Here is an 11,662-nt window from a genome sequence, read left to right on the forward strand (position 1 = left end):
AGAAATAGAACGCCAAAAGCAAGAAGCAACATGAAAAACTCTAAACAAAATCTTGAGAGACTTTGCAGAGAATGATATCAACATTCAATCTATAAACACAGTATTCATATCTGCGCATTACGCTGACATTATAAAAGACACAAGCCTTATGTCATGAGACATGCGCATCCAAGAAACACACAAAAAAAAAAGAAACACATTTCTCGGATTTGATTATATATGATGCGAATGACAAACAGGTGTTCTTATACCACACAAGAATAAGTCTCACTTTTTTAACAAACATAAATTGGTATCCGATGATATCGAATTGTTTCGTCGAGCAAATCTATTACAAGCAACAAGAAATTAAACATTGTTTCATTATACAAACATCCTTCATCAAAACTCTCATCCCTTTACAAAGCACTGAAGAAAACTTTATATGCACTGGACATGAACACGAAAACCATAATCGCAAGAGATTTCAACAGACACAATTAGTAGCAATAATTGCTATATCCCTCGACAACATTACATGACGCTATATAGATTCAAAAGGATAATCAAAGAACCAACAATAAATTACTTGGTGTTGGATCACATTTGGGTCAACTCAAGCGTAAACAAATTCTCATGTGCAACAAACTATTGCTATAGGAGCAAACATTCCATCACTTATGTTTTCTTGTCACTGACACATAGCGAGCCCTTGTAAGGTTTAACTTCACTTCTGGGCTTTTCTGCAAACTGTCCACACCCACACGAGCGGGTGGTAAGTAGGCCACCAACCTTGTAGTAGTTTTGTAATCACCGCAACCACACCACCTCTCTCTCTCTCTCTCTCTCTCTCTCTCTCTATCAAAGACATCCCTCCACCGCAAATGCCAAAAAATTTAATTAGCAAAAATTTGATGAATAAGCATGTGCTATTCTCCAATAAGCGTGTGCCAGCTACTAAGGATCCACGCAACTTGTGATTTTTTGCTGCCACCCCATCTAAACCCAACAAAGGTTATTCTTCTTATGTTTAATTCATCATAGAGGGACTTATATGTCATCATATTTTTTTTTGACCACTTTTTCTTGAAAGTGAAGCATGTGAGCACGAAATGTAATATTACCCTTCTACTTCTCCTGGATGATGGTAATAATAATACACAGCTTAGTTGGTACCACTTACAATCAATTAAGTTCAAAACTCTACCTGGCCATTGTGTGCTTTCCAGTAGAGATCATTCCTTTCAACATACGACTCTCCTTAGACACTGGTTCTGGGTGAAACTATCACCACAGCAAACCCAACCCACCCAAGTTAGAGCATTGCGCCTATCAAGTACCATTCTAATATTAATTGTGACCACATTGGTGATCAAAGGCCTATATTTGTCCGCAGTGGTGGTACCAATAGACAAGGTCAGTGAATGAGTCCTCGTCCTGCTATTTATAATCAGTTCAACATCATTATGAATCATCGATACCACATTCATGATTCTCAGAGAGATGGCCGCAGCACGACTATAATAAGAAACAGCTGCAGCACCGAGTTGAATGCATTGCCAAGTGAGTGGAAAGAACATGTGCAGTCACAGGCATATCCTTATTCAAGCCATGGTAAGCAGGGACTTGAATGTGATACTCCATATTCAGACAACTATTAGGACGCATATGCATCTCTGATATATGTGCAGGAGTATGTTGAGAAGAGTTATCTTCACAGAACGACCTAAACATAGCCCAAAAGAAGTTAAGTCACCAGTAAAAGATATAAGACCATGCAACGAATATCCTCATAACAGGATAAGACACCAACCAATTACTTGATTGGTGGCATGTTCTCTTTGGTCTAAAGTTAGAATGGGACAGATCTTACAATCTGAATGCAGACCATATTCATTCATAGACCCAAACCACCTGACATCTTTATTGCATGGGGAACTTAAAAGAGCTGCTAAGTCAAATGCTGTCTGATCAATACAATTCACTGGGGGTTTTACCCTACACAATTCCTAGAGATGCCAATATGTTGAATGATATCTTGCCACAATGAGACTAGCCATAATAACCTCCGGGAATAGACTGAGACTACAACCTAAGGCAGTTTTCATTGCAATGAGCCCTGACTTCAAATGAAAACAGAACAATCACAAATTTGCAAATGAACAGAACCTGTGATTCGCTAACCAGTTCTGAGTTGCTATGAAAAGGGGAGTTGTTGAAACCATATACTAACCTCTTCTGTTATTCCAAAATGACATCATAGATAACAGAATTGAGCCTAGATTAAATACATCACACTAATTGACTATACATATCAAAAACTGTCCATAGTTTAGAGCCTTCCCTGCATATTCAAAATATACCAGCCCTGCACACTCGATACAAGAAAGTTCACTCAAAAATGAGGCTCATATCCATATCCAGGTCTGCAATACAAACGATAGTTGCAAGTACTATTGACTCCAATAGTCACTCGTTTCATTTCTGTTACATGATTCACCACTGGGAGTAATAGAAAATTGTGGAAAAACACAGCAATAACCATTAGTACTTATATGCTTGGAGATCAAAACCTCAATCTACAGTACAAATTGAGCTCCTGCATGTTTTAAGGTTAAGGTAGAGCCACGACCAACAGTATTCCCATGGAACAACATAATACTCAAAAAGACATGATAAGGCTCAGATTAGACGCAGAGGCATCAAACAGAGAACTTTCTTCTTGACTTCTGAAGCAAGAAGATACTAGCTTGTATGTCTGCGAGAGTAAAAGAACCCTAGAGTACAACACTTGGTAGTGGCCAGAGTACAAAGCCCTACCCTGCAGAGCACCATCGTAGCAACAACAGAACAATGACAGAGATCTTGGTCGCACAAAGGCCTACTCTGCTAACTTTACACCTGAGCAACCAGATTCTAAGGAGCCTCGACTAACAGAAAGCATGCCTGCTTCCATTAATTCGAGATAACTACATCTAACATCCCCTGCACACTGATTTCATTATACAATGCACTTGGCTTAAGCTCCACATTCAAGTTATGGTGCTACTCAAAGACTTAAGCATGCCATTGGGCTCAGTACACAAGGCCACAAGAGAGATGCATCAAAAGAACCGCAGCTTCCTCCTCATCTTTTGCAAAGACTCCACTTACTAAATGGTCATCCATAGGAGCAAGCTTTTTGAACTTAGACTGGAAAGGGGAACACCCATAAATCTTTTTCAGAGAAGGAGGCCCTGCATGTGCACACCAAGGGCTGGACCTGTCTTGATTCAAATTGGTCAGATCACCATTCTCTTTCTTGACTACTAGCTGATGCCATTTGCTCTTTTTCTGCTGTTGGCGGGGAGCCCCATCTTGGTTGGCCGATTTGATACACATCTTGTGGGGTCTCGGAGGATCACATGAGGTGAGTAATGAATTCTGCTTTCGCTTCAAAGGCCTGGAGAAAGGCTTAGACGCTACAGGTACTAACAGAGAAGATGACATTAATTCAGATGGCTCACTTTGCCCTGGAAATGATCTGTACTTCTTAAACCGTATGCCGCAAGCATTGCACAGTGACTGCAATAACATCATACCCCCCAATGTGTCAGGGTAGCCATGAGAGACTCGAATGTAATACGAACGAACAAATCATTCACATGCTTAGCAGACAGAGCCATGGCCCAGATACATACCTTAGGTCCCTGAGGTCCGCTCCTCCACATCGGGGTCTTTGTAGTTCCACAGAGTGAGCATGCCTTAAGGACAGGGTGCTGCATATGAGCAGCTTGGTATACTCGATCATGTTCCCGATCAACAACCTGCATCCTGCTTCCTAGGATAGCTCCAGCCTTTCTTTTCTCTAGGATGTTGTCCATACCTGTCGTGGAAGGGGCAAACCTGACATGATTAGAAAGGGATTTGAAATCTCTGCTTGAATTTGCAGGGCTGGTGCGATCCTCTAACTTCACCACTTGATTGCAACTTGATGTCTCTAGCGGACAATCAGCACTTTGCCCTTGCTGAAATCCAGCACATAACAGGACAACAAAAGGAAACATTTATAAGGGCGTCTTCCTAAAAACAACAGAGATGCAGGAAATTAATAACACCAACCTGTGCTCCACGAGAATGCATGAAGCTTGAGAGTGAATCGGGAGAATGCTCCATGGACGTAGATCCTGGCTCTTCACTGCAATAATTTATATGAAGGGGAGAGGGCTCAATGCGATCTACATATGCAACCACTGCTGGAGAACCCTGATGATGCTGTTCTGCAGCTACATTGAAAGGTTGGGGCCGGGGGGAGGGGGTCGAAGGGTGGGAATCTCGACCAAGAATTCTGCTTAGGGAATCGACACCATCAAAGCGACCATCAATGCAGTCTTTCTCTGCTACTGCACCAGATGAGCTCGTTGAGTTTGGAGAAGACGGTGAACTTGGCTTACAGGAATGGGATGAGGGGCTCAAAGATTCTGCACACGTGAAACTGGCATGCTTAGACGAAGTAGCAGCCACATCTCCATAGGCAGGACTGTGAGGGAGAGGAGACGAGGAATTCCAAGGAGAGTTGTCAATACCTTTCACAGAGCCCCTACTAGAAGGACGAGCGGTAGGAGAGGAGAACAGAAGATTGTTTTTTCCCTCACAAACCTGGCTTTCCTTCTGTGTCTGCATAAGCCAAAATTTCTTGATGTGCCCGTGGCCGCACACCCTGGACAGATGAGAAGGTGCCTGCAACATTCTGAAAGCCTCGATGGATAGAAGACCAATGCGTATCACTGAGCACTTGAGAGGATGCACAAAAATCTAGCTGCCCCTATTCATCTCTGAGACGAAGCCTGCGATAGAGAGCAAGAAGCCATAGCCAGGGAAAGTGATCGGGCATTAATAGGGGCAGTCTCCACTGCAAAACAACTACCTGGGAAGGGAGAGCAATGCAGAGACTCATGGATCTGCAGAAAGCAGAGGCAAATTTGCACGGAAACGGTTAGAAATGTGAGGACCGTTAGAAAATGCACCAGTAATGGGTGTGGAGGCACAATATCTGCAGAACTCGCGAGGGAAGGGTGCGGGCTCGGAGAGGATGGCGATGGAGGCGTGTAGCCACAGTAAGGGTTAGGGTTCGAAGGGATGAGAAGGAGGATGGATCACAACGTAGGCTACACAGAAGATAAGAGCAGCGCAGAGACGAGAGAAGGCAAGTAGAAAGAGGCAGGGAGGCGGGAGGGGAGAGAGGTTACACACACACGCTAGTAGAGAGAGAGTGAAGAAAGGAGGCTGCGCAGTGAATGGCATAAATTAGGGCATAGTTTTGCAGAAGAGAGAGAATGTAGAAAGAGGAGAGAGAACCTGCCAAGTTCACATGAACGCTGCCAGGCGCTGCCCAATACAGCGGCGCTGCCAAAATCTAGAGCCCCGCTGTTGGCACTGTCCAGATGGCACCGCCGAGGGCCTCAACGAATCTGCACCGTCAAACTCAGGCTTCCTCGAGACAGCCGTCGATCTCCACGCTTTAGGGTTTGAAGGCCGGAGTCGCATCACAGCCGTCAAAGGAATCCCACAATCTCAACCGTCCGTAGCGTTCTCAAATATCTGTATTGAAATTCTTGTAGCCCAAGAAATCCTCATCCTCCCGCCCTCATTTTGAACACGCCCCATTGGGGTGGGCTCCTTCCTACCTTTCAGCCTTCAGGTTCATACTCAGAAATGGGTTGTTATCTAGTAAAACTGCCAGGGTGGTCCTCTTTGTAGCCTCCTTGGATATAACCTAGGCCTGTGTCACACACCTCGGCCCGAACAGGGCTCAAAATGATTCTCGGCGAACTCTGTTGTCACATGTATCCAAACATTCCAATAACATAAATTATTTCCTATTGTAGCCTCGAACGAGCATAGCCCAAGTGTTCAAAGTGAATTTCCATCCTGTGAACGTAGAGGTTCGAATCATATCTTTGAGCTTCACGTGTTTTAATGGTGTGTTTCTACACTCGAGGGCGGGGGGTGGGGGGGGAACCCTGTTCTCGCTTCTCGTCTGTGGGACAGAGCTTATAACCAGTGCTTTTGCACTAGCTCATGCCCATGCATTTAAACAAGCATGTGTGACACATGGCAGGGACCTTAATGCCATAAGAAATGACAGGTTTTCAGGGGTAATGCCCACTAAGGTTGCATTCAAACTATCATGAACACGGACTTCTCGCATCTCCTTCAACCCCCTTGGTATTCACGCAATGGGGCTAAGGTCATACTTGACTAAGTGTCAACACTCTCACCTATCCGAAGTTTTTGTTGAACATTGCATGGAAGTCCCTCATTTGCATGTGTGGGAGGCACTCATACTTGTGTGTATATGAACACCATCATGCTCTTGTCAACCAATACAAAAACAAAATCAACGGCGATCATACCGGTCTTTTTTACTTCTTTCGCCTCAACTAAACCCAACCTTAAATTGCTAAGGTATGTCACGAGGCAATGCCTTTGTAAACAGATTTGCAAGGTTGTCCTATGTTTGCACATAAGCCAAGCTGATCTCTCGAACTAAGAGTCTCTCATTGACATAGTGATAATGCTCCTAAATGTGCTTTGTGTGAGCATGAAAGACTAAGTTCCTCGCAACTACCAATGTGATTTGACTATTAATGTATACTAGTACAACGGCGTTGCCTTCAGCGGGGCGACACTGCCTCCGGCAGTGCTATCTGCTCTCTCTCTCTCTCTCTCTCTCTCTCTCTCTCTCTCTCTCTCTCTCTCTCTCTCTCTCTCTCTCTCTCTCTCTCTCTCTCTCTCTCTCTCTCTCTCTCTCTACGCTTCTCTTGTCATAATAACTAATATCTAATTCTCCTAAATGATTTTCTCACGTTAAACTGATCATTTAATATGGGGAGAAAAAAGCTAGAATATTGGTTAAGCTAGCAGACTGGCCACACTAGGGATCCAAACGAGGGAAAATAGGGATCCAAAGGGGGGGCCATCTGCAAAAGAGCAAGGTGCAACAATGGGCTTTAAAGACCCTAAGGTTCGTCCCATTAAGACTTCCAAAATGCTAAGGTTCCAAAAATCAAAGGTTGTGTCCAATGGTAAAGCTTAGGAAAATTGGATGCTTTGTGCGTGTGTACAAAAGTCTTCATGAATCCTACAAAGGAGGGGGCGAGCCTTGCAAGTAGGGAATGAGAGAGAAACTCGCACACACACACTCACCAGCCTCCTTTACACAAAGGGAATGAGGGACACGTGTCAGCTCCCTAGCCCAGATGTCCAAAAGGTGTACTCAAATCCTATTGGATGGCCATGGAGGTGGACCAACGAGAATTAGGCTAGATTAAATCTAGTTTCATTAATTTAAAAACACTTAGTAAAAGAACCAATAAGAATTAAGCTCTCTAGAAGACTATTGGACAGTCTCCCAAGAGGTCCAATGAGCATTCAGCAGCCCAATGGCTTGCCTGATTCCTATTGGTCAGGAGACAAAGGGGTTCAATGAGAGTTTAGTTGCATTAATTAATTACCTAAAGCTCTCACAAAGGGGAAAAGGGGGACACGCGTCAGAAGGCTATCACTTATGCTCCTGAAATCCTATTGGCTAAACCAAGAGAGGTCCAGTGGGATGTCAGCAAGAGGATATAGCATGAGGGGTCGACCAAGAGAGAGAGGGCGCTGATTTTCTCAAGTCATTATCTCACACACTCGCACACAAGCTCATGTGTGAAGCAAGAAGACTCTCTCTCTCGTTCTCAAGCTTTAATGGAAAGCTTATCACCTACTCCAAGCTTGTGAGAAGGGAGGCCTACACCAACAACTCTTGGCTTTGTGATGCAAATCCAACCAAGAGCCAAGCTTCAATGCATGCTCATCTTCTCTACCATGCTAATTACTAAGCTATGCTATGCTAATATGAGTGATTATGTGAGGAGATGTACATCTTTCTCGTAAGACTACTCCTTCTTCCTCTCAATCTACTCTCACACCCCGCTAGCTCTCACAATCTTTGAAGGTGTGTGAGGTCTTGGGTTTGAGACCGTGCGGGAATTGATGTTGTGTTTTATAAGTGTTTTGCTTAGTGCTTGAAGTTTCCATCTTCATTGCGCTAGCTAGTATTGAAGGAGCACAAAGAATTGTATTGTAAAATGTCTCTCTTGATGGGAAAAACCTATAATACAAATCCTTTTGGAGGGGGGACCAGCTCCATGTAAATCCGGTCCTCAACTGTTGTCAATAGCTTAATTTCTCTCTCTTTTCAAGTATTGTTCGTGCCTATCTAACTTGGTGTTATGCTTTTTGTTGCTCTCTCCACCCAAGCACTCTTGTTATGCTCATTAGGAATTTGTTCTAATGAAATGCTCACTATGTTCATGCTAACTTCCGCTACACACAAGTTACTAGGCCATTAAATGTTACATTGGTATCAGAGCACAAGGTTTCTCTTTTCTTGCTCAAGAAGGGAGGTCCTTGAGCTATCTATAAATGGTTGTTATTATTAATTGCAAATGAGTAAGTAGAATAGGGATTTTTCAACCTTGCAATGCTCCTGGCTTCGTGCAAATAACGAGGCATCACCGTCGAGAGCTATTGTCTTAATAGTGGAGTCCTACGGGGCTTGCCTACGGCTTAACCACTATTGAGCTATTAGAAGCTTGACAGGAGCCGGTGTTGTTTTGGTGGTAAACGACCCTCTCTTCTATTCCTTGCAATTAATGGTATTCGAGCCAGGCGTTCAGTAGCTTGAGTGCTTTTTTAAAAGGGGTAAAGAGGACTAGCAACTAGGGCTAACAATAGTAAAGAGAGTGAAATTAATGTTGATAGCTTTGATTTTGCTAATGAGCAGGCTACTAATGATGCCCCTAAAATTACCTTGTTTTTTAAAAGGGGTAAAGAGGACTAGCAACTAGGGCTAACAATAGTAAAGAGAGTGAAATTAATGTTGATAGCTTTGATTTTGCTAATGAGCAGGCTACTAATGATGCCCCTAAAATTACCTTGTTTCTAGGCTTCAACAAGCCATGGGCAATCCATCCCTCCAAAGTGAAGTGCAACGGCAACTTCGTGCTCATGGGATTCTCCAAACTCCCTACCATGACGAGGGAGTACCTAGGAAGCCTCCTTGTGAGACTTCCAAAAGAAGCCTCTCTCCGATTTGGGAAGAAGAAGAGGATCCATACGAAGGGCTCAAAAATTTGCTTCTTGAAGACACATCTCCTTCTCAAAGGAGAACTTGAGAGCCCCTACCGAAGGAACGAGAAATAAGTGAGTCTCCTGCCACCTCGGCGGAGATGGCTCCACGAATACGGCGGGCTAAACGCTCTCCATCACCTCCTAAGCGGAGAAGACCATCGCACACCTCTCCACACCATAATTCAAAGAGGATGACAAAAAGCAAGAGAAGAAAAAGGCGAGAAAGAGGACACCCTCTTCTCCATCTTCTTCATCATCTTCCTATTATGAAAGTGATGGTGCAGACAAAGAAGATCAAGGCAAGAAAAAGGCGAGAAAGAGGTCACCCTCTTCTCCATCTTCCTCAAATTCTTCATCTTCTGAAGAAAGCAATGGTGCAACTTTTGAACCATCAAAAAGAAGAGGCCATAGGAAATCCTATGCCGCGTGGAAGAGGTCGTCCAAGCTCAAGAAGTTCAAAGAGGGAGGGAAGAGCATCTCTTTCCTTACCTACGATGGCACCTTTGGTGCTACGGACAAAGTCTTGGCCTTTATACAACAATTCGATGCGGCATTTGGAGATGAGGGCTTCACGGAGTCCTCTAAGCTACGCCATGTAGCTATGCACTTTCAAAAGTCCACCAGGCAATGGTGGTCTAGCCTACGGGCAAACGGTGAAGCTCCACGAACATGGAAAGCTTTAGGAGCTTCCATTATGAAGCAGTTTTTGGCCACTGATGCCAAAGACAAAGTACTCACCGAATGGCGAAGCTTGAAGCTCTCTCCCTACGAATCCATTCATAAATATGTAGACAAGTTTTGGGACCTACATCTCAAAGCCATTGCCTTCAAAAAGATGGATTTTGAAGAGCAAAAACAACAATTTTGTGCGGGCTTAACTGAAGAAATGGCGGAGTATGTCAACTCTCAAAGGCCACGAACCATATCGGCGATTATACACCATACTATGGTGGCTTCTCGAGTCAATTTTCAAACAGGGGCTAAGAGAAATTCTAAGCCCACGAAAAACAAGGGTTCCAATGAGCCTAAGGGGAAGGACAATGTCCAAAAGTCTCGTAAGGACAATTCCAACAAAGCTAAGGAGAAGGGAGTTTATAAAGACAAAAATAAACTCTCTCCTGAAAAGCTTGAGCATTATCGCAAGGATAACCGTTGTTTCAAGTGCGACGAGCAAGGGCATGCGTACCGTGCTTGTCCCCAAAAGAACACCCGCCATGAGCCTCCTAGAGCTACCTTGGTCGAAATCCAAGAGGAGGAAACTCACCACAACATATCTCCTCTATGCCATGCTTGGGGAAAGGTAAGAGAACATGATGCTTTTATTCTCTTTGACACTGGTTCTACTCACAATTTCATATCCACTGAGTTGGCCACCAAGCTAGGCATGCAAGCCTACTAGATGGGAGATGTCCTACCTGCAGAGATGGTGCTTTCAAGGGGCAAGAAGCTTCAGTCACTCCCTTAATCGGAAAATTGAAGCTCTATGTCCAAAGCTATGTGGACAAAGAGGACTTCTTTATCTCTCCTCTCAAGCACGAGGATGTAATCCTAGGGGCACCATGGTTTGATCACATGGCTGCCAATGTTAAATTCCCTGAAAGAGGAATCTATTTTAGGTTCAGGGAAAAAGATACATACATAGATGCAAGGGAAATGGGTAACACCATGCCCATTGTACATACGCAAGCTTTCAATAAGTCACTAAAAAGCTCTTTTTCCGTGTACATGAATTTTGTTAAAGATTCTCAAAATGAACCTAATGCTTTAGCAAAAAAAAATAAAAAAATCACGAGGAATTAGAGTTATCAATTTTCTCAAGGGGTTTCAAGATGTCTTTATTGACGACATCCCTTGTGAACTACCTCATAAACGAGGCAATGATGACCATGCAATTGAACTTCTTCCAGGAAGTTCACCGCCTAATAAACCTCCTTATAGAGTTTTTCAAGCTCAACAAGAGGAGATTATGTGGCAAGTGCATGAGTTAGTTGAGCAGGGCATGGTTAGGCCTAGCTCGTCTCCATTTTGCTCACCCGTGTTACTAGTGCAAAAGAAAGACAACACATATCGTATGTGTGTCGACTATAGAGCACTAAATAGGATCACTATCAAGAATAGGTTTCCCGTTCCACACGTAGAAGACCTATTTGATAAGCTATAAGGATCGACCTACTTTAGTAGGATTGACCTAAAAAGTGGCTATCATCAAATAAGAATAGTTGATCAAGACATTGTAAAGACTGCATTTCGCACTACGTTTGGTCTACGTTTGTCATGCCTTTTGGCTTGACCAATGCACCAGCCACATTCAACCACTTGATGGAGAAGCTATTCGGGCCTCCCCGAACCTTTATTAAAGTGTTCTTTGATGATATTATCATCTACTCTAATTCACTAGATGAACACAAGCAACACCTCCAGGTAATACAAGAGAGAATAAACTTTATGTTAATCAAAAGAAAAGTGAGTTTTTCTTGCAAGAGATTCAGTATTTAGTTCACATTATCTCTCAAGATGGCATCCA

General features: G+C 43.5%; 1 protein-coding gene across 2 annotated transcripts; it reads right to left on the minus strand.

Moving 5' to 3' along the window:
* Positions 1 to 2,638: 2,638 nt before the first annotated feature.
* LOC147460363 (uncharacterized) lies at positions 2,639 to 5,376 on the minus strand. 2 transcript variants are annotated; one of them, XM_086511447.1, is made up of 4 exons: positions 4,545 to 5,376; positions 4,081 to 4,439; positions 3,660 to 3,986; positions 2,639 to 3,543 (listed from the first exon to the last, which is right to left on the minus strand). In XM_086511447.1, exons 1-4 carry the CDS (start codon positions 4,705 to 4,707, stop codon positions 3,055 to 3,057), a joined length of 1,338 nt encoding a protein of 445 aa, XP_086367573.1. In that variant the 5' UTR covers positions 4,708 to 5,376; the 3' UTR covers positions 2,639 to 3,054. The 2 variants fall into 2 exon arrangements, with proteins under 2 accessions (XP_086367573.1, XP_086367572.1); XM_086511446.1 differs by having other exon boundaries at positions 4,081 to 5,366.
* Between the last annotated feature and the right edge of the window lie 6,286 nt (positions 5,377 to 11,662).

This window comes from Adiantum capillus-veneris, chromosome 4 (genome assembly GCF_014529385.1).
Source record: "Adiantum capillus-veneris isolate H3 chromosome 4, ASM1452938v2, whole genome shotgun sequence".
Classification (NCBI taxonomy): Eukaryota; Viridiplantae; Streptophyta; class Polypodiopsida; order Polypodiales; family Pteridaceae; genus Adiantum; species Adiantum capillus-veneris.